The following is a 24605-nucleotide window of genomic DNA, read 5'->3' as shown; positions in this document are numbered from 1 at the left end:
CATATTAGCACCATGCCCTCTACAGTAATGCAATAATGAAAGTACAAATTTTTAAAAAGTAATTCATACATCTCTTCGTATATTTCTTTATCATTACCATTATTGGAATGCATATATAACAATCTCTTCATGTTCCCGTTTTTCAAAGAAGTGTCAGCAATGAGAAAATATGTAACTTCCAATTTTGGTGGATATTTATACAATCCCTAGCAAATGTTTAATCCGAGCTAATCCAAACTACGAGTAAATACCAAGGAAAATACAGTTTCCTCGAAAACTGATGCGACTTCTCTCCCAGTTTAGAGACTATGTAATTAGTCACATGATATGTTTCAACCTAACTTAAAGCTATATCAATAGAGTAGAGTGGAACTCATAGTCAAAAATAGCTTATAATTTATCTTTGAAGCTCTTCAATTTACAAATCGTTTTCCACACATATACAGAGTGTTTTGAAATGATAGGTTTGCCTTTATATTTGATACTAGTGGTACCCGCACGGCTTTGCCCGTAATAGAAAAATTAAAAGGCCTTTTGTTTCGCCTGTATATGTACAAATAATGTATGGTTAATTTTCTCGCCAGTTGGCTTGTACCCATATTACGGTTCCACGTTATGATAATTTCGTATCTCGCCAATCGGCTTCTGCCCATGTTACGGTTCCACTTTATGATAATTTCGTATCTCACCAATTGGCTTGTGCCCATGTTACAGTTCCACGTTATGATAGTTTCGTAATTTACTCGTCCATCTTATGAGAATTTTGTTCTTAAAATTTAATAGGAAAAGAACCACATCGAATTTTCGAAAAATCGCTTCGAGGAGCACACCCCCATGCTACAAACTAACTGGGCCAAATTTCATGAAAATTGGCCGAACGGTCTAGGCGCTATGCGCGTCACAGAGATCCAGACATCCTACAGACATCCAGACATCCTCCGGACAGAGAGACTTTCAGCTTTATTATTAGTAAAGATTTATAAATCTTGATTGAGAATTATAAGACTTTTTAAACTCTGAGAATTAGAGCACTCTTTGGTATAAATATTTAGGAAGAAATTTTTTATGCAAAATTCTTACGATTTAATCTGATTTCAAATATTATTTTAGGTTTGTTTCAAGGAGATGCGTTTGCCATTTTAATCATTTCCATTAATACGGTTATTTGCACTAAATTTGCATAAATATCATAGTTGTTCCTTACTACGAAACTACGCCGGCGGCTTTCTTGTTTTGAGAATCGATTTCAATAGCAGGTTTTAAACAATGCTCAAAGCTATTGTAAGAGCTGCTTGAAGATTATTTTCCTCTAAAATCTGAGGACTTTTAGGGCACGATCTTCATGTTACAACAGGAGGTTTTGGATAATGGAGAAAGAAATTGGTAAACTTCCAAGCATTATTGGTCCGTCTTAAAACTGTTAGAAAAAATATGGGACATGCTCCAGCATATGCGAGTAGAAGGTAGTACAATTATACTGCAAACTTAAAATAAGATATTTCCTTCAAATGGCAAAAAATTGCGCAATCTTGACTAATAATAAAGCTGAAAGTCTCTCTGTCTGGATGGGTGGATCTCTCTCTGTCAGGATCTCTGTGACGCGCATAGCGCCTAGACCGTTTGCCCGATTTTCATGAAATTTGGCACAAAGTTAGTTTGTAGCATGGGGGTTCGAAGCGATTTTTCGAAAATTCGATTTTGGTTTCTTTCTATTCCAATTTAATGAACATTTTACCCAGCAAATGATCACAACGTGGACGAATAAATTACGAAATTATCATACGTGGAATCGTAACATGATCAAGTAAATGAATATAGCAAATTGGCGAGAAATTCATCATCCATTATTTGTAAATATAGAGGTGAACCAAATGACCTTTTCATTTTCTACTACGAGCAAAGCCGTGCGGGTACCACTAGTATTATATAAAGCTTTTACAAATCACGAAGATGAAGATTTATGAATAAATCCTGGAAAAGAGTGGCACGGTTTCTATTCAAACTGTGATTTTTGGTTTGGTGGATCTATCTTTTTAAAACAGCTGTTTAAAAAAAAAAATTTTTGATTTCTTTAAAATCGCTATGCTCTGAATATTATTTGTAACTTACCTTTTTTACTATATGAACTGCAGTTGTAAATAAAGTAGGGGAAGGTTCGGCAAAGTGAAATAGTAAAGATTAACTTACTTTTTTCAAAATGAACAAACAGAAAATTTCTTCTGAAAATGACGGTACATAATGTAAGAATAATATATTTTTAAAAAATTGCACTGAGTGATTATTTTTTATTTTTGGCAGTAAATTTGCACCTTCAATTTTTCACTTCTTTTTTTAATGGGACAAAGTGAAAAAGAAATTCTTTTCTAATGAAATACTTTCTTTTCGATTGTTAAAGATATTTTTGATCGAATAAATGAGTAAATAAAAGAATGAACGAATAAATGAAAAGGAAACGAAACAATAAACGAATAAACAAATCTTTACTAATAATAAAGCTGAAAGTCTCTCTGTCCGGATCTCTCTCCTTCTGTCAGGATCTCTGTGACGCGCATAGCCCCTAGACCGTTTGCCCGATTTTCATGAAATTTGGCACAAAGTTAGTTTGTAGCATGGGGGTGCGCACCTCGAAGCGATTTTTCGAAAATTCGATTTTGGTTTTTTTCTATTCCAATTTCAAGAAAAATTTTCCGAGCAAATTATCACAATGTGGAATAGTAAATTACGAAATCATCATTATGTGGAACCGTAACATCGGCGAGTCATTTAACATAGCAAATTAGAGAGAAAAATTTCTCATTCATTATTTGTTAAATATGCAGGCGAACAAAATGACCTTTTAATTTTCTACTACGGCAAAAAACTCTACTACGGGCAAAGCAGTGCTGGTACCACTAGTAAATAAATAAATTAATGCATGCAAAAAAAGAGAATGATCGTATAAAATAATGAATTAAGGAGAAAATAAGTGTATGAATGGATAAATGAGGGAATTATTCAATGAACGATTGTAAATGAAATAATTAATAACTGAGCACGTAAGTGATTTTATAAAGGATTGAATAAGTAATTGAAATGATGAAATGAACTATTTCACTTTGCTCCATACGCTTTGCCCCGTATTCACTTGACTAACCGTACAAAGCATTAAAAATACAAATAAACTTAATAGCAAATAAATACTGCAGCAAGTATTGGTAGTTCACAATCAATACTTAAAATGTTAATAACAAGAACTTAATTACTTAATAATGACAAAAATAATTTTTGACTTTCAACAAAATATTACATTGTGAGTATCAATTTTTGAAGATTGCTTGAATTATCATGTGCTTTGATTCTCAAAAGTAGTTTTTTCTTGACTAGAATAGGCTATACTGCCGTGTGCAGGTAAACGACAGTATCTGCAAAAATGAGGTTTCGAGATATTTGAAGAAACGCGTTTTGGATTCAATACTAATAATAGGGAAATGTTGGAAATAGACGTCTTTTTCGCACCTTTTTTTCAGCGGAAACCAAATAAGCGAGTTTGTACAATAAATATAACGAACAATAGATGACAAAAATGCAAAAAAAAAAAAAATGAAAAATTTGCAGTTACTGCCCTTTACTTGCACACGGATGTATATATGATACTACATAGTTAAAGTAGTACTAGGTACGTGGCGCTAAAAGCAGAGTAAATATTTCACCATTTCACTTTGCCCCGCTATTTCACTTTGCCCCCATATTCCCCTACTTTATACTTGTTTTGAAAATGTTTTTCCAACAATTATTATGTTTCAGTTGGTGGCCCTATCATTTCGAAACGCACTGAACATGCGCACTAACAATGATGAAAAGAATAATGCAAGACTGTACAGTCAAGGATCTTTGAACTGAAATATAATTTTAAAAAGTCAGAATAAGTCAAGGTAGTAAAAGTCAAAATAGGTAGTAGAAATGATCAAACTTTTCTTAGAGCGAATGTCACATCGCAGCTTCAATTGGTTTTTCAACAATGGTGTCTAACCATTCCGGAAAATATTTCTGTAAAATATTAACTTTTACTTGTTTTATTGCAGGTGAGCTTTGAACTTTTGAAACCTGGCTCCATTTGAAAAGAATACATCAAGCACTTTCACCAACTATCAGCTGCAACTGTTTGCGAAAAAAAATGTGATCAGAAATTGTTTAATGTGGATACGCGTTTTAGAGATATTCTTTTTCCATCAGTCAAATTGCCAAATAAAAAATAACATATTGTCAGAAACACATTTTCCCTACAGATAAAAGATGGCGATCAAGTCATATGAGTCTTGGGCATCAATTTGACCTATCGTACTGAAGTTTACTCCGAAACATTTTTTTGTTTTTATTCTGAAGAAATTATGAACTGCTGTAAAGTGATTTTCACTCTTCGTGATCACACCTACCTTGTCACTCTGTTATACATGATACTTTGCAGTACAAACTCTCAACGTATTAACTTCGGCCAAACTAAAAGATTCACCTTGGGGGGCCTATTCCCCGTGCACAGCAAAGGACAATCCAATGACTCAAATGCATGTGGGCCAATCTTGAAAGAAAAAGGAATACAGCGATTGGAAGCCATGCTGTTTGCGGTGAAGCAAATTAACAGCAACTATTCCTACTGGAGGTTCAACCTGGATCCCATCCCTCTTGATACTTGTTCGTCTGACACCTACGCCCTTGAGCAATCTCTGCAGTTTTTGCAAACTTGTAAGGACTCTCATGGCAAGAAAGTAACTGGAGTTGTTGGCGCTGCCAACAGCGATGTGTCCGCAGCGCTTGCAAGCATTTTCAAGCCTTTCAAGGTGAGAAGTTCAGTTTTGTAACTTTTAGCTAAAAGTTAATTTTTGTAGTCTCTAACATCATTTTGCTCACCTAATGGAGTAACGGTACAGGGTCAATCCACGAAGAACGGTCATTTTTATAGCGCACGTGACGACTCAGATATTTCAATAAAAATTTTAATTTAAGCGGGTATTGAACAAAAGTTTGTTGCTGAAGAAATCACAAACGAATTTTTGATTTCTTAAGCACAAAAACTATTCTACCTTTTTGAATGATTACTTTTTAATGAAATGTATGAGTAGTCACGTGCGGGACAAATTGGCGGCATTTTCGTAAATTGGCCCAACACATATTTTTTTTAACTGTTTAAGCTATTATTTCTTAGCAAATGCGACATGATTTCTTTGCATTGGAACCATAGCTTTCAAAAACAACAATTTGTTTCACTATTACTATATTAATAGAACATAAATATTAACTAATTGACACAGGAAATTAAAAGAGGTTGAATTTAGATTATCTGAGGTACACCTGCAAATAAATAAAACTTTAAATGAAAAAAAATTTAACAAAAGAAAATTGTGTCAAGAGTATTTTTGTATCAATTGTTAAGTTAAAAATTTGATAATAATTAAAATTTTAAGATCTATAACAAAATGTTGGTGAAATTATAGAGTCTGACGGTTTTGCACGTGACCGTGGAATGATCAGATGTCTCAAGATTTAAATCGTAATGATTTTTTAATTAATCTGAGGTTAAGGCGCTTTCTTGCTACAAGGCCAACACTATCATAAACCAGCTTGACCTTACTAAATGCTACAATTGTTAACCACATCTTTCTGTTTCGTAACAGGTACCACAAATCAGCTATGCCTCAACCAGCGAGAAACTCAACGATTTGAACAAATATCCTTACTTTTTTCGGGTGGTTCCATCCGACAAATTTCAAGTGAGGGTGATGTTGGACATCTTGACAGAATTCAAGTGGTCGTACGTTTCAGCGGTCACTTCTAAAGATGATTACGGATCGAGTGCCATCGAAAACCTTCAGGCCCTCATGAGTCTTGCAAACTACGAAGGTGAGCTAGTAGAAATTTTTTCCAAGTTCAGTGTTACGATTTTGTGCCAAAGATCAGGTAGAAAACGAGCTGATGTGTGCATCATATGACTTCCTTTTACTCCAATTTAATGTCATTTTCTCATTATTGGCAGTTTTAATATGATTCAATCGTTTACTCTCTAAATATCACCAACAGCGGCCAAATTGAAACCAGATTTTTAAAAAAAAAATCGCTAAATTTGTCGCCAAGTTGGCTATAAAACTTGGCGACCAAAAGACTGGCGATATATCGCCAAGTCTCCGCCAAATTATAACACCACTTGAGTTTACATCGAAATTATCAATGATTTCCAATTAAAAAGGGGCAAAAGACCCCCTTAAAAACACCCGAATGCAACCAAAAGGGGAGGTGCACAACGAGACCCCCCTAGGATTCTACGTACCAAATTTCAACTTTCTAGGACATTCCGGTCTTGAGTTATGCGACATACATACGTACATACAGACGTCACGAGAAAACTCGTTGTAATTAACCCGAGGATCGTCAAAATGGATATTTCGGCTGTCTGTACGTTCCTAGACATATATCCACGTGTGGTCGAGTTGAAAAATAAACTCAACATTCATTCGAGGGTGACCAAAATGGAAATTAAGGGCGATTTTTGAGTGAAAATTTATTCGCGAATAAAATACTTCCTTTTTGTAAAAGGAAGTAAAAACAGTGCGACGCTGCAACAGGGATCGTAAGTTCTTGAGAAAAACTGCCAACTATTTTTCTACTGGAAGAAAATAATTCTTGAGGAAAAAAATTGAAACTTTCTGTGCTTATTTTTAGGTTTTTAGTCAGGAACATGAACGGTACATTGATCCACGGACACATCAAATTTCATGGATTAGAAAGTAAATTTGAGAGCGGAAAAGACGAAAAAAAAAAGAAAGAACTTTAGATGCAATCTACCATGATGCAAATAAATAATACAGGGTTTTTGAAAATGAATAGCGGGATTTTAACATGTTATAATATTTATTACACCAAACTTACAGCCACAAGTGATATATCAAATGAAAGAGAAACTCAAACAGTTTTGCATAATAGCCTACAAGTGTTCAATATGAGCACCATTCGTCGCTCGGCACACGTCAAGACGATATGCGAGTTCTTCCCAAACTTTGATGAGTGTCTCATTAGTCATTGCTGCAACAGCTGTTTCAATCCTGCTCCTTCATTCGGGAAGGTCGTCTGGCAGTGGAGGCACATACACACGGTCCTTAATAAACCCCCAAACATAGAAATCACACGGCGTTAGGTCGGGTGACCGTGGAGGCCATGGGAAACATGCCCTGTCACTACGGCCAATCCAGCGATCGGGTACAGTTAGGTTAACCCAATCGCGTACCTCATTATGCCAGTGAGGCAGCGCACCATCTTACTGAAAGATGAAGTTTTCTGGTTCATCTTGTGTCAGTTGAGGGAAGAGCCATAGATGTGAAGTATTTAGATAAGAAGTACCAGTTAGAATGCGCACTGATGCCAACAAACAAAAAACTGTTTGAGTTTCTCTTTCATTTGATATATCACTTGTGGCTGTAAGTTTGGTGTAATAAATATTATAACATGTTAAAACCCCGCTTTTCATTTTGAAACACCTTGTATATTAATGCCTACCAAGTTTTCCTGCCCATTTAAATTTTAAAACATGTTATCGCACACTTTACTCGTAACTTTGAGTTTAGCACCGTAATTTGAAACAATACTTGTTTTTGATTTGTCATTAAAAATAAATTTTATGGCTAATCTACGACAGGTTAATCTTGCAGACTATTTTTGGATTTTTTAATCTGCGTCGCAGACTGTTAAAACAATTTCTGCTACTGGGATTAAAACTAATAAGGTTTGAGAAACAAAAATCGGAGTTTAAAAAACAATAAGTCGTTTGTTACAAACTTAAAATTGTATGCCGTGACGTTAACGAGAATCATAGCAGAAGGTTAAAGGCAAAACTAGGAAAAATCTTCAGTCACCCCAGTCGCCGGTAGTAAATTTTATCTTCAGATTTTTTTTTTAACTCTAAGTGCAAAATGATATTCTTTATTTTCGCTATTTTGTTGAAATTAACAATTCTAAATCCGAGAATAATAATAAATGTAAGTTATTTCTTCTGAATTGATTAATTAATATGCAGACTGCTTTCTGATCTTTGTAAAGATTTTACCTATTAATGACTTACATGGGCTTTAAGATCCTTTTTTAGGGGGGGGGGAGGATAACCCTGTCGATTGAGTCACGATATACAGATTAAATTTCAAATGTTTTTTTGAGCAATCACGATTGCTATTGCTTTCATTTGACTGTTTTGATGTGCTATCAGTTTATTTTCCCACCAGCACCCTCTGCAACATCACCGTCGACCGGCTCCTCACGATGCTACTCCTATAGCGAACGCCGTCTCCAGGTTGCGTCCATATCCTACACACACACGCATACATACACGCACGTACAAACAAACACATACACACACCTACACACATACACAAAAACGCATACATACAGACAGCTACACATATACACACACCTACACACAACTACCCACACACTCATGCCTGCACACAGACACAAACACATATGCCTACACACACATACACATTCCCCCTACCACAAACACTCATACACATAACTACCCACACACTCATACCTGCACACAGACACTAACACACACGCCTACATACACACACACACTCGTAATTGTGAAAAACATAATTTGAATTCCAGATGTCAAAATTCAAATTATTTTTTTTTTTTTTTTTTTTTTCATTTAGTTGCCCGGTGGCTACTGCTTTTGTCCTTTAACAAAAGGTAAAGGATTTGTTTGTTTTCTGGCATCTCGCAGTCCTCTCAGTAATTCGTTAGGCAAAACTTTTAATCAAGAAAAATTCATCAACAAAAAAAAATCAGTTTTTTTTTAGAGGGGGGGGGGGCATTTTTACTGAGCACTATCGAAGAAATTGTGTCCATCATTTTCTCATTATCCAATTGTAGCAATTATTCACCCTGGTAAAATATACTTTTTTTTTTAAATGGAGGCACGTCTGTTATAATTTTTACTATACTACTCTACACTTACACATATCCAGTGACACAAAAAAATACTAAGCTTAATTGTTAGACATTTTTTTTTTTTTTTTTTTGAAAAAAACTTGTAGGTGGAATTTATTAAAAGCATTAATCCTAACTGTTTCAGAGAATACATGTTAAATTGTGTACGTTGCGGCAAAGGAAAAATGTCCACGTACACAAAAACTAACCGCAATTCTATATGTGTAAAAACAAGTCACACAACATCATTGAGTTTTCCAACCAAACTGCTATTTGTATTATCCTTCCATGGAACAAGACAAAAAAACTGCGCCCTCTATAAATTAAAGTAGAAGTTATGAATTAAAGTAGAAGTTATTAAAGTAGATGCGCCCTCTATAAATTAAAGTAAAGAAGTTATGAATTAAAGTAGAAGTTATTAAAATAGATGGGCCCTCTATAAATTAAAGTATAGAAGTTGTGAACTAAAGTAGAAGTTATTAAAATAAAAATATAATTCAAAAAATGACTTCTGTAACAAATAACGCTTTTTGTTCACATCAAAGGCGTTGAATAAAAAGTAGTTCTGTGTGCTTTTTTAACTGTATATTATTTTAATAAACTGCCTTTTAATGAATTGGTTTTCATCTGTTCCATCACTTTGAATTGAGTATTTTTTCTTAAAGAAATCTGTTTTGCGGAAATACAAATGATTCCCGATGACGACCGAGACGACCATTACATTAAAGCGACGAGGGCGTTGTTACAGCACGAAAATGTGAAAGTTGTCATAGTATTTCTACACGAAGAAAAAGTAAGGTACGTTCCTCATTCAACTAATCCGTTGATTTCGCAATTTGTTTTCACTTGAACGATGTTTGAATCGATTGCAGTAGACCCTCGTTTCACGCGGGTTTATTTTACGCGGTTTCGATTATACGCGGTTTAAGATTTGACACATTTATTAACCGACTTCAAAAAAGGAGGCTATGATTTCGTATTGCGGCTTTTTATGTATGTTTTCGAATTATTCCAACACTACTGGACCGATTAATTTTTTTTTTTTTTTTTTTTTTTTTGGAAGGGTATACTTTCCAGATGGTCCCATTGTAATTTGGTCTGGATTCGATAAGGGGTCCCGGAGAAATCCAAGAAACTTTAAATTTCATTCGTCACGGTCACGTGATTTTGCTGAAGTCGAGGCCTCCTATAAACTACTACCTAACATAACTAAGTAGGTTAGTTTTAAAGACAAATTTCGCGTATAGTTAAATTAGTGTTTAATTCAGGATTCGGTGGGTTGTCAGTTACGTTATGTAGTTGTTTATAAGAGGCCACGACTTCAAAAGGTTATTAAAAATTAAGAGATCGTATACAATTAGTTAGGTATTTAAAATAATTCATCGTCTGGTAATTTAAATCAGTGTTTATTTTATAATTCGTTGTTTAGTTTAGTTGATTTTTGTACTGGAATTGTAAAATAAATTTCATTTCTATGTTTGGGTAGGAAATAGAATGTAAGTGTAATCAGTTATTTTTTGCTTTTTAGTTCCTGGGTATTTTTTGAAGGCGGTTTTTTTTTATTTAAAAGTAATTTTTTTATTTTACGCGGGTGCGTTTCGGTTTTACGCCGATGCGGCAATGCAAACAGATAACATTTTCCCCTCTTTCAAAATTCAAACTCCTAAAGATTGCAGATTAAACGTTAAAAATTACATTTTGGAGTGCTAATAATCGAGTTTGGGCCATCGGAGACATTTTATGTAATATGTCCCAAAGTTCTTTCCAGAAGTAAAGTTATTAAACTCACACAGTTTAGAACTCACTGGAAGAAGAGTTTTTAGGAGTGACAAAGGAGGCCAAAACCAACGAGGATACCGACATCGGTGACACACAACCAAAAACGTTCACATTGAAAATTTTGAGTCATTCCTAGACAATAGAAATGATCTTTCTGGTTGGTTAGTGAATTAAGATTCTATCATGGAAATGACGCAAGTGATCATGGATGTGTTAATGCTCTGCAAAGAATGACAGAGAAAAATTCTTAATGATTGCTAAAAGACTATCGTAGCCAGCTCCTCTTTATAAACAGAACACGAAATTAATTTATGTTTTCTTTATGCATGCTGTACATAAAAATAGATATGAGCACACATTAAACTTATTATACAGTTTGTCATCACCAGAATGAAGTTTTTTTTTTTTTTATCTATGAAACCTAAATCCTTTTTTAACACTACTATTTACGCGGTTTCGATTTACGCGGCATTTTCATGGAACATAACCCCCCGCGTAAAACGAGGGTCTACTGTATTTCAGAAAGGGCATTAATCTAACAAACGAAACTTTTCAGGATTCAATAAAAAGTATTTATTTCATTCATTAATAAACTAAATTCCACAAGAATTTTTATGATTAATCTAGCCACAAGTAGGATCATTACCTTGCCTTAAATTACGTTTCATTTCGACGCTAAAATTAATTTGAAAAAATTTATTTTTTTTAAATTTCGAAAGGTCTTTCATTGTTCAATGATTTACATTACACATCTTCTTTACTAATAATAAAGCTGAAAGTCTCTCTGTCCGGAGGATGTCTGGATGTCTGTAGGATGTTTGGATGTCTGTAGGATGTCTGGATGTCTGTAGGATGTCTGTGACGCGCATAGCGCCTAAACCGTTCGGCCGATTTTCATGAAATTTGGCACAAAAAAATAGTATGTAGCATGGGGGTGTGCACCTCGAAGCGATTTTTCGAAAATTCGATGTGGTTCTTTTTTTATTCTAATTTTAAGAAACTTTTTCCGAGCAAATGATCACAACGTAGAATAGCAAATTACGAAATCATCATAACGTGGAACCGTTATAAGCCATGGGCGAGCCATTTAACATAGCCAATTGGCGAGAAATTCATCCCTCATTTTTTGTTAATATGCAGGCGAACCAATGACCTTTTAATTTTCTACTACGGGCAAAGCCGTGCGAGTGCCACTATTCTAAATAAAACCCTGTAGGTTTTTCAAAATATTGACGGATCTTCTTTTTGAAACGGGTCAAAAAACGAAGAGACAGAGAAATAATACGCCACAAAAGTCTTCGTACACTCAAATATTTTCGAATAAATTCATGATTAAAATTTATCATGTGTCGTTTTTTTATTATTTTTGCAATGTGTTGACCCTTAAAAGTAATTTAGCTTCAATTTTTTGTTTAATTATCTTTATTATTATTATATTATATTATATTATATTACTAATAATAAAGCTGAATGTCCCTCTGTCTGTCAGGATCTCTGTGACACGCATAGCGCCTAGACCGTTCGGCCGATTTTCATGAAATTTGGCACAAAGTTGGTTTGTACCATGGGGGTGTGCACCTCGAAGCGATTTTTCAAAAATTCGATGTGGTTCTTTTTCCAATCCAATTTTAAGAACAAAAATATCATAAGATGGACGAGTAAATTACGAAATTATTATAACGTGGAACCGTAACATGGGGACAAGCCAATTGGCGAGAAAATTCACCATACATTATTTGTAAATATACAGGCGAACCAAAAGACCTTTTAATTTTCTATTACGGGCAAAGCCGTGCAGGTACCACTAGTTACTAATAATAAAGCTGAATGTCCCTCTGTCTGTCAGGATCTCTGTGACGCGCATAGCGCCTAGACCGTTCGGCCGATTTTCATGAAATTTGGCACAAAGTTAGTTTGTAGCATGGGGGTGTGCACCTCGAAGCGATTTTTCGAAAATTCGGTGTGGTTCTTTTCCTATTCCAATTTTAAGCACAGAAACATCATAAGATGGACGAGTAAATTGCGAAATTATCATAACGTGGAACCGTAACATGGGCACAAGCCAATTGGCGAGATACGAAATTATCATAACGTGGAACCGTAACATGGGCACAAGCCAATTGGCGAGATACGAAATTATCATGACGTGGAACAGTAACATGGGCACAAGCCAATTGGCGAGTTACGAAATTATCATGACGTGGAACCGTAATATGGGCACAAGCCAATTGGCGAGATACGAAATTATCATAACGTGGAACCGTAACATGGGCACAAGCCAATTGGCGAGATACGAAATTATCATGACGTGGAACCGTAACATGGGTACAAGCCAATTGGCGAGAAAATTCACCATACATTATTTGTAAATATACAAGCGAACCAAAAGACCTTTCAATTTTTCTATTACGGGCAAAGCCGTGCGGGTACTAAAATAGTATTAAACCGTAGTAATTTAACTTAAATAGTAGTAAACTACAGGGCCGGATTACTAAATAGGCAAAGTAGGCAGTAGCCTAGGGGCCCCCGAGGTTCAGAGGGGCCCCGGAGAAATATTTTAGTTGAAAATACGTTAAAAAAAGTTAAATTTTCCTCCAAAAACAACCCCCCCCCCCTTCCCTGTTTCTATGAAATAAAAATATATGCGTGTGCACGTTTGTGAGTGAAAAATTTAGACACTGCAGATCCCCCCCATACCTCTCCCCCCGTTTTTTGACCTTGCCGTGGCTCCAGGGCAGGGTTGGCAAAAACCCGGTTTTTTTTTAAAAAAAAAGCTCATGGACCCAGGGTTTTTGGGTTTTTTTAAAATAAAACTCAAAAAAAACCCAACTAAAGCTGGGTTTTTTAAAAGAAATGTGGGTTTTTTTTTCTTTTTTTAGGGAAAATGTGGGGTACTTGTAGCATATTGTAGCGTAAGTATATGGACAAAGAACAAAAATGTCTTGGGTAAAAACAGCTGGAAAATTCAGCGTTTTCTGAAGAAAAGTAAAAAAGATTACAAAGCCCAAATATAGTGAAGTTTCAGATTTTTTAGTTTCCATGATTACCAACAGTTAAGGCAAAGTTACTTTTCGAGTGATAAATCTATTGTTCGTTTGTTCGCTTTTAATTACTACATTTTTTCTTTTTGCATTTTACTTTATTGTATTTCATTTTATTATGCAAAACTACTGTGGAACCTCAAGTAGTTTAAATCCCTTTTTGCTGAATTCCAGCTTAATCGAGACATTTCTTTGAATTTTATGTTGCCCGTTTTTCTATTTCTATCTATAGAGTAAGAAATATTAAGCTTTTTCGTAAGATAATGAAAATACTGTATATCCTATTCTGTTTTCTTTCCGACCATTTGTAAAACCTGTTAATTTCTAAAAAATATACCTTGTTTATTCGAGATTTGTGTGTTGCTTTGCAGAAAATAATTCACATGAAAGCTTTTTAGCCTTTAGCTCGAGTAGGTACAATCTACAAATATCGAGAAAATCAGACATGACAGGACTTAGTCAAGATAATATGAGTTATTTTTGACCAGCTAAAGAAAAAAGTTGAATATATTTATTTAAAATCTTTGAAGTATTTTTTTAATGCCGTTAAGAGTTATGAAATGTTATTAAAGTTCAAAATTCATTTTTATGTCCATTGTCTGTGGTGAAGAACAAATAAAAAAGGAGTTTAAATTGTGAAAGTATTTAAATTAATTTATTTAAAAAAAAAATTCTCAGAAAATTTTAAAAAACCCAAAAGTGGGCAAAATAATGGGGTTTTTTTAAATGGGTTTTTTCAAAAAAACCTATTGGGTCCAACCCGGCCAACCCTGCTCCAGGGGGCCCCATCACTTCTAATGCCTATGGGCTTCCGAATCCTTAATCCGGCCTTGGTAAACTAGTATTAAAATAAAATAAAAGACTTTCACTGTCGAACAAGCAACATCATCAAAACTAAACAACACTACAGATAAACCAGCCGTCGATTCTCTTTCAGGAAACTATTTTCAGCCTTCAAGGGGAGCAACGCGCCAATCAACAGATTCGTGTGGCTGGGGAGCGACGCCTGGGGAGCCAAATCGCACCCCGTCAGGGGACACGAGGCGTACGCCGAGGGGGCAATAACCATTCTGCCAAAGCGGTTTCCAATCTCAGGTAAGCAAAGTCATAACACTTTGCATCACTTTTATGGCACAATCTCTCAAAATTTATTCCTCCCGCATACTCTGGATGCGCTTCGTGTAAGACAGCTTTATGGCCGTCATATCGGATTTGGGGGCTGCGTTGCTTTGTCCCGTGCTCCTCATTTGTAACGGCTTCATCAAACGATTTTGGTTTTATCCCGCCTTTTCCGGGAGTAATTTTCATTTTCGTCACATTTCAAATATTTTATGGCGTTTGTGCATTTTGGTGTTTTATAAGGTAGCCAGGACGCAACTGTTACTCTTGAGGACGCAGGACGCCATCTTTATTTGGTGCCCCTCCCCACTTTGATTTTACTGTATAGTAAAGTAATAAAATATTTCGGTGGTGTTATCGCAACCAAACCAAATTTGACGATGCCTTATATGGCGATATATAGTATCGTGTACAATACATACCGTATTACCTAGCATTATCCGGCATGCCGGAAAAAAGCGAGGTTCACCAGCATGCCGGGAAATTTGAATTTTCCGCCATGCCGGATAATTCGAGGTTTATTTTGCAACAAAAGTAAATTTCCCCATTCAGCTCCAATCAGAAAGCAAACCGCTGTAAGGAAAAAAATAAATAAATCCCGAAAGTAACCCTCTTTCAAAAAAAAAAAATGTATTGTTTATAATATGTGCTGGTTATTTATGGTCGGTCATTATAAATGGATTTAATTATATGACAATAAAGTAATCAATTCAGAAAAAATAATCGTCACTGCGATTTGTTTGTAATTTTTTTAAATAAATTATTTCAGGTTCGTTTTAGAAAGGTAAGTTTAATTTTTATTTATTGAATAGCTATGGTAAATTCTTTATCACTGGTTTAGAGGCGGTAACTTACTGCTACTTAAATGTTTGCTTACTTAGTTTTAATTTAATTTTTATAACATTATTCGTTATTAAACAATATTTTTCTTGTTAAAGTAACACAAAATTGTTAGTAAATATTTTTACAAAATTAAAATATTTATTAATTTTAATAAGGTATGTATAGAACTTATATTCATTTTTAATTTGAACATTATTTCTTTTATAGTATTTTTTTTTCCTAACCTCGATTTTTCCGGCATGCCGGAAAGGACCAGGGAAGTGTTACTGAAAATCTGGTGACCCTCGAATTTTGCGGCATGCCGGATAATGCGGGGTAATACGGTATATTATAAGCACTAGTGGTACAAGTTGTCCCAGAAAGGACTCCCTGATTTAAAAATCAAATATATCTCGAAAACAAATGCTGATATTAGAATTTAATAAACGGTATGTTTATTGTGAAACCCATAAAAATCATGTACATAATCGTGTAAATTAGTAACAAAAATAGTCAACAGGGGCGCTGCACCACGCTGTAGTTGCAATAGAAATCCCCTTTAATAGTGCTGCGAAGGGGTTAGGCTCTTCAGCAGTAGTTTTACCTCTCAGAGGTATTTACATTTACGCGAGAAATTATCGTGCAACCCCTTCGCAGCGCTATTTATGGGGACTTCTATTGCAATTACAGCGTTCAGCTCCACCTGTTGGTAATTTTTGTTACTAATTTCCACGTTTCTGTACATGCTTTTTATGGGTTTCAGAATAAACATACCGTTTATTTAATTCCAATATCGGCCCTTGTTTTTGAGATATTTAATTTTGGAATCAGGGACTCCTTTCCTGAACACCCTGTATGTGTATATTTGGTAAATAAAACATTAATAATATAAGATGTCGTCAAATTTTGTCAAATTGTAATAAGACGTAAATTTCAAAAGAAAACTTTTAAATGAAACAATAATGTAAATATAGAGTCTGGGGTGGCTTTGGAAAATGCGAAAAATGTTTTTCGAGATTTAATATTTGTACCTAAACCAGTGTATATGAAATTACTCGATTATTTTTAAACTTTAACTACATATTTGGTGCCCACAAGTTTTCGTGTCCTAGCCTTCCCCCCCCCATGTGCCCCTTACCACTTACTGAACCAAAAAAACTAGTTAAAATTGGTTCGGGGGGGATTAAAGTAGATATTTATGTTGAAATTTGAGAAAGAAAATTTTCATGGATTTTTCTATAATAATTTTTTTCTGGATTTTTCCAGGGAGTATTTCGTCAATTTTTTCGTCAGAAATTCTCGGCTACTTGCATTAGGCAAAAACAAAAAGGCTACAGTCCTACACGCTTATAATGAACACGAAAGGGCCACCATATTTTCTTTTTATAACACGCGTTAAATCAGGTGTCGTTATAAGAAGGGATTTTTGCATCTCTTTTATAATACGTACGTAAATTTAAAAGTTTTAAGCGTTACTCAGTTTCATTTGATTTTTACTTTCTTCAAAAGCAAAACAGTATCGTTCATTACATTAACAAAATGAATATAACCTAATTTTTATTTTACACGTACGTACAGTGCTGGCCAAATTATTAGACTAAGACTTTTAAAAGCAAATTCTTTATGGATTACATAACTATAGACACATTAAGGAACAGTGAAATAATTATCTAATATTTAGTATGCATTCCCTTGTTCGTGATGAGCATTTTAAGTCTTTTTGGCATACTTTTCACAAGGTTTACATCATTTCTTAACTTTTTAAAAATGGAGGTAAAACATTGTTTATATTCACTATTATATATACTCACATACACATACTACCTAAAACTAACTTGAAATACAACAGAACACACTAATAAAAAGAACTAGGGAACATTTTAAAACTGATTGAGGTTATGTTCCTGGTAGGTACATAAACAAAGCAGACAGTGCTACCATCTGCAAACTTAAAATTATGTTAAAATAACGTAATAATCAGTGTACAGTATGTACTGTACTTTAACAGTATAATAAATAGTATTTTAGTACAAATAGTGAAAAGAAAATTCTTTAGTCTAATAATTTGGCCAGCACTGTATGTTATCCCAAGCAGATTTTCCTACCGAAATCCAACTAATGTGAACTTCAACAGAATAGATAAACTAAATAAATTTCTGAAATATTTTTTTCGTAGAACAATCCTGAAAAGGCGCTTTCCTGTTTTTTTTTTATTTATTTATTTAAATTTTAATGGAAGGAAGAGAAATCCATAAGTCTTAAGGAATTCTCCGAAATTTTAATTTAAGACGAGGCAGGTTTTTCTTTCCTCTACAATGAAGAAGTTGAATAACAAAATTAAGAATGCAAATTGAAAATGGCACGCGACTGCGAACAACAGTGGAGTTTAAAACTTGAATGTCCTTCATTGCCTGACGTGCATTTATATGGCAAATTAAGTTAAAGAAGATTCAGTTTGCTCTTTTGTACAAAATTCATAAGTTAATTACGATTTCAAAGTTTGGAAGAGATAGTAATTTACATGCTTAAAAAGTTTAGAAGTGAAAATAATGTTGGTATCACTGTAAACGTTTTAGTTCTACTTTTGCTGAAATGTAGGGGAAAGTGGGGGAAAGTGAAATTGCAGGGGAAAGTGAAAATGCAAAATATTTTCAGAATTTGCAGCGCCGCCTGTATAGCAATATTTTGTCTACGTTCTTAAACTTAAAGTGGATTCCAGTCAAATCGAGGAAAATAACAATACAAATCATTTTCAAAATTTGATACACGTAATATTTTGTGATCTATGAACAATATATTTTTTTTTGAAAATAAAATGTTGCCTGCCATTTAAAGTAAAAGTTCCAAGCTGTCCCAAGGTACAACATCCTATTGTACCTTGGGATATATCCTACTGTACAGTGGCGCACACAGAAATTTTGCTAGGGGAGGGTCCATAGTTAAAAGTCCCATTTTCATATCATACCCCAATATGCCGTCAAACATATTGACTTGATTTTATTGATTCTTGAGAACAAAAACAGTAAAAAATAAATTATTGAATAAATAATTAGCACTAATTAATAAAAAAATATTAATAAAAGATACTTAAATTACCAGAAAGCAAACGAATTTATGCAATGTACTTTTATCATTGTTCATAAATGAAAACAGATGCCCAAATTCAAGTATAAGAAGCATCAAGTCTGAAGAACAAAAAAAATCTCATTTTAACATGTAATTACAAAACTAAAAACATTATTATTACTCTGTTTTCATTTACAGTCACCCATAGTCTGCCTCTATAGGTTTACAAAACATCGTAGAATAAAATTTAGTTTTCTAGTTTATTTTTCGATTTTATTTATAACTTCCTCAGTGTGTGACGGTGACATTGCTTGAATTCAGCAGTATAAGAACACATTAAACGTTCATTGTACATAGTACTATTTAAGAATGTTTTTAGCCTTCTCAAAGTCGAGAAAGATCTCTCGCTTGTGCAATTCGTTACAAGAAATGTACACATTGTCTAAAAAATCTTTTAACAAGAGGATTTTTTTCCCTATTATTAGAACTGAAATTCTTGTTTTCTTTGTTTGGAAATATTTTGTGTATAAAGTACATAGAATCATAATCAGTTGAAATAAGAAAAATGCAAGAGCTATGGGAGGGGTCCGGACCCCCTGGACCCCTCCCTTGTGTGCGCCACTGCTACTGTACTATGGGAAAGTCTTCATGATTCAAGAAACAGCCATATACTAGCACCAATTTAGCACCGAAAACAAAAAATATATATATTTTTTTATATTAATGAATTAAATCATGAATAAGTAATTATGAATTATGAGTTATCATCTAACATTATATATGTTTAAAAGGCTACATAAGATTAGATCATTGTTCCATGTTCCTAAACATATCTTAATTATTACGAACCATGCATATGTTGTACCTTGAAATGTGTCCTAAGTACAATATGTTTGGCTGTCCCAAGGTACAATCACCACGTGGTTTAGGAAAAACCAAAGTAGTGGCCAATCTAGATGCACTATCATTATTTTCTCATAACCAAAATATTTAAAGTACTTCTCTTTTCTTGCAAAATAAAATTCAATTGATTAAATTTACAAAGACAGAAAGTGAAATAGAAACGAAGAAAAATATATTAATTTGAATTTTTGGCATCTTGAATTCAAATTATGTTTTTCGCAATCACGAGCGTGTGTGTTTGTGTAGGCGCATGTGTGTGGGTGCGTGTGTGTGTATGTATGCATGTGTGTGCCTGTTGTGTATGCAGTGCTGTATGTGTAAGCGTTCGTGTGTGTGTGTGTATGTAGGCATATGTATTTGTGTCTGTGTGCAGGCATGAGTATGTGTCTGTGCGCAGGCATGAGTGTTTGTTTGTGTCACTGCGCAGGCATGAGTGTGTGTATGCGTGTGTGTGTAGGATATGGACGCAACCTGGAGACGGTTTTCGCAAGAGGAGCAGCATCGTGAGGCCGATCGACGCGACGGTGGTGCTGGCAGAGGGTGCTGGCGGGAAAATAAAATGATAGGAATTCAAAACAGTCAAATGAGAACAATAAGCAATCGTGATTGCTCAAAAATATTTGCTTTGGAGTCATGAAATTTTCTTTCTCTCGCAAAACCATCAATTTTACTCATTTGATGCTGATTGCACAGCTTTGCCCGTGATGGAAAATTAAAAGGTGTTTTGGTTCGCCTGTATATTTACAAATAATGTATAGTGAATTTTCTCGCCGATTGGTTTGTGCCCATGTTACGGTTCCACGTTATGATAATTTCGCAATTTACGCGTCCATCTTGTGATCATTTTGCTCCGGAAAATGTATTTAAAATTGGAATAAAAAAAGAACCACATCGAATTTTTGAAAACTCGCTTCAAGGTGCACACCCCCATGATGCCAAGTAATTCTGTGCCAAATTTCATGAAAATCGGCCGAACGGTCTAGGCGCTATGAGCGTCACAGAGATCCTGACAGACCAGAGAAAGATTTTACCTTCGTTCTTATAGACTTACTCAGGATTTGAGCTTCGTTCATCTAAATTATTTCGTCGTTTCACCTTCGTTTAAATGACTTCTCATTTTACCCCGCTCCAACCTTTTTTAGACCCCCTGCCTTTCTTTACTAATAATAAAGCTGAAAGTCTCTCTGTCTAGATCTCTGTCTGTCAGGATCTCTGTGACACGCATAGCGCCTAGACCGTTCGGCCGATTTTCATGAAATTTGGCACAGAATTTGTTTTGAGCATGGAGGGTGTGCCCCTCGAAGCGATTTTTCGAAAATTTGATTTTGTTCTTTTTCTATTCCAATTTTAAGAACATTTTCCCGAGCAAAATTATCATTACGAAATTACCATAACATGGAACCGTAACATGGGCACAAGGCAATTGATGAGAAAATTCACCATACATTATTTGTAAATATACAGGCGAACCAAAAGACCTTTAATTTTTCTATTACGGGCGAAGTCGTGCGGGTGCCACTAGTCTTTACTAATAATAAAGCTGAAAGTCTCTCTGTCCGGAGGATGTCTGTGACGCCTACAGTATGGTGTGAAAATTCACCATACATTATTTGTAAATATACAGGCAAACCAAAAGACCTTTTAATTTTCTACTGCTGGCAAAGCCGTCCGGTTGCCACTAGTTTTAAATAAGTTAATGCACACAGACGACGAAAATAAATAAACTTTAAGTTAATATTTAACCTTAAAACTCTTGATTTTCATTAATTCTGAAACACCATATTATGAAAACTCCTGACATGATGGGGAGGGGAGCTTTTACGGATTTAAATCTAAAAATCAAATAAAAGTAAACTTTCACACATAGTTCAAACCTTTCACCCAGAAAGTGAGATTCAAAACAAAAATGAAAATTTTTTGATCTTCCCATTTCCGATGTCAAATGAATATGCATTCTTTTCATCCAAAGGAATCTCGAAAAATTCCTCCAACAAAGGAAGTTTTCTCAATAAGACTGTCGAATTAAAAAAATTGATAATCAAATAGAAAATGGCACTCAGTTGCGCGAATATTGAAGCAATCCCCTCGACGAAATTTTTCCGCATATTTAATTGAAATTATGTGGTGGTTTCAGAACAACACAAAGAAGTTCTTCAATTTCTTCTTTTTTCACCATGCAGAACATTAATTACAAAAGCATTTCCTCAATTACCTCAAGCATTAGGAAATTTGTGTGCCTTCTTTCTGATAATCTACAAATTCAATACATTTTTAGCCTACTTTCCCAGTAAAAATCAAAAGAAGACGAAAAAAGCATGAAAGAAGGCTTAATGCATCATAAAAATATCACGAAAACAAAAAAAAAGAAGTCAAAAATAAATAAAATAATTAAATAAATATCAAAAAATTAAAAATTGTAAAGTAGGATATTGAGATGGGGATAAAATGTCTGTGTATCGGTCTGTCTGTCTCCCTCCCCCCCCCCCCCATTAACTTTTGAGTAAAAAGTCCGGTTCGAGCTTTTTTTTTTTTTTCGAAAGATCTCGGCAAGGACAACTCGTTCCCATATTTCACTTTTTGATTTGAACAATTTTTCGTTCAGTTTTGAACAATTCAAAGACTTAACATTAGCGCCTACGGGGAAATTCAAGGTAAATATAAATCCTGAACTTAGAGGCGAATTGACTTCAAACAAACTTTGTAGGAAAATAACTTTTGATGCAGAACATGTATCGAAAATATTTTTTTGATTTGAACAGTTTTACGTTCAATTTTTAACAGTTCCAATCCTTTAACATTAGCGCCTACGTAAAAACTGAAAGTTAATATACGTAGATTCCGAACTTAAAGGCGGATTTACTTCAAACAAATTTTGTTGAAAATAGCTCTTGACGACCAACTCCGAAAATTTTGGGGCACCTGACTCCGACTCCGACTTCTGAGCCCAAAAATTATTTGGACTCCGACTCCCCGACTTCGAACCTGACTTCGTAGGTTTGGAAAAAAATTATACTCGAAGGAAAAATGTCTGACTCCGCCTCTTGGAAAGACGACTCCCACTCCTTTATCCCAAAGTAAGTCCGACTCCAACTCCGCAAACAGTGGCAGAGTTGCGGACTTTAAGGGAAAATGACCGATTCCAGCTCCAAGCATTTGAACTAAAATCTTTCGGCTCCCGAATAGGACTCTTTTGTCCAAAAATGAAATCCGACTCTGACTCCGCAGCTATGGTTTTTACAGTGAAATATATATTTGTAATATAGTTTGTTTCTATTTTCACTCTAATGTTTTAATTATGTATTCAGTTTTTGGCGGAGAAATTCGGAGTTCTTTACGTTTCTACAAAAGATGCAGATTCTTTTGCAGAAACAGAAGAAGAAAAGATTTTTTTTTCGACGATGAAAATTATTTCTTTAAGTTGACATTTTATTTTTTTTATTTGATTTTGAAAGTACATTAATTCATTTCTAAAATTATTTTGGCAACAGAGGAAAAACAAACGATTTTTTCGATATGATGTATTTATTTTAATGATCTTCTTAATTTTAATTCTTTTTTTTTTTTTTTTTCCTTTTTGAAAGCGGTTAAAGATTTTGTTTTTAATGGTAAAAATGTATTAGCTGCTTTGTTTAAAAGGTGCTGCTATTTTATTTTTCCGTTTATTTATTGTTTACGTATCTTTAGATGAGCGAAACATATTTTATTTCTCAAAATCAGTTTAAAATATTTAAAAATTACTTTTGAAATACTTTACCGTTTTAGCTTATTTTGAGAATGTTAATCAGATACTAGAAAGTCGATATGGATATGCAGGAAAGTAGGCTCGTTTAGTTCTGGACGGAACTTCTTGTTAGTTAATTGTTCATAATAAATATTACAAAAACAGGTGAACCGGAGTGCATCAGTCTGGATCACAAATGATCCCGGTTAATCCAATTTATGCAAATTATGCACTAATCGAAGAAAGATATAAACGTGACTATTATATATAGTTAATATTTAGTGTTTTTTGAAAATATACCATGATCAGAGATTTCCATTAATGGTCATCTATAAAGGGTCGTAGAAAACTGAATTCTAACTAAGTGCCACGAAATTCAGTAACTCTAACAAATATTAAGAAATAACTATGATAAAACGATCAATTGAAATTTTGTATCTTTTTACTCTTTAAGATAATACCAAACTTACAAGAAATTAAGCGACGAATAAATCTCACAAACACACCACTAATATTAGGAATAAGCATTAATTAGTGTCGAATTAATGATTAAGGATGTAGAGTAGATTCAATGTAACCTTCCCAAATTTTCCCACTGTAAATTGGTTTACGTTACAAAGACTCTCTTATTGCAAAGAAAGCAGTGACGCAGACCACTTTCGCAATTGGGCAACTTAATGTGATTTGAGGCTATGTGTCTATAAACGACTTTTATGTCTATAAACGACGACAAGCTTTTTTCAATATTTTTGCTCTGTCCCTGTCACATGTCCCACTATACTGCATAGTACTTGTAGTTCAGAAGCAGAACATTATTTTGATTTTTCTTAATGCTCGAGTAATAGCAACTATTTTTTAACTAAGAAAGCTGTTTTTATTTACAATTTAATTTAACTACGACATTTTTGAAAAAAGTAGTGAAAAAACCGTTACTTTATTGACATGATATCATAAACAGCGTGATTCGCAATCAATAAAAAACAAATATTTGTAAATAAAGGTTATGTGGAAAATATTATGCTCCTAACTTTTTTATTTATCATTTCAGCTAAGCAAACAGTACAGTTAAAGTAAAAACAATCATTTTTAAATGAAAATTTTAACTAATGACAACGTAACAATATGCATTTATTTGATGCATAAAAACAGTTTTACTTCAGTACTTACTCACTAAATCAAACAAATTTATATATATTGTTTTTTGT

The 24605-nt window shown here is 34.2% G+C and overlaps 1 protein-coding gene across 1 annotated transcript in view; it reads left to right on the top strand.

The window, feature by feature from the left end:
- Nucleotides 1-4430: 4430 nt before the first annotated feature.
- LOC129216578 (metabotropic glutamate receptor 3-like) overlaps nucleotides 4431-24605 on the top strand; it is a 40814-nt gene continuing 20639 nt past the window's right edge. The window contains exons 1-4 of the mRNA XM_054850793.1: nucleotides 4431-4814; nucleotides 5649-5874; nucleotides 9615-9747; nucleotides 14707-14864. Coding sequence (XP_054706768.1) covers nucleotides 4431-4814; nucleotides 5649-5874; nucleotides 9615-9747; nucleotides 14707-14864 — 901 coding nt within the window. The remainder of the gene's footprint in view (nucleotides 4815-5648; nucleotides 5875-9614; nucleotides 9748-14706; nucleotides 14865-24605) is intronic.

Source organism: Uloborus diversus, chromosome 2 (genome assembly GCF_026930045.1).
Source record: "Uloborus diversus isolate 005 chromosome 2, Udiv.v.3.1, whole genome shotgun sequence".
In the NCBI taxonomy this organism is placed as follows: domain Eukaryota; kingdom Metazoa; phylum Arthropoda; class Arachnida; order Araneae; family Uloboridae; genus Uloborus; species Uloborus diversus.
The sequence above is the reverse complement of the archived record's forward strand: the minus strand, read 5'-3'. Positions and strand labels throughout refer to the sequence as shown.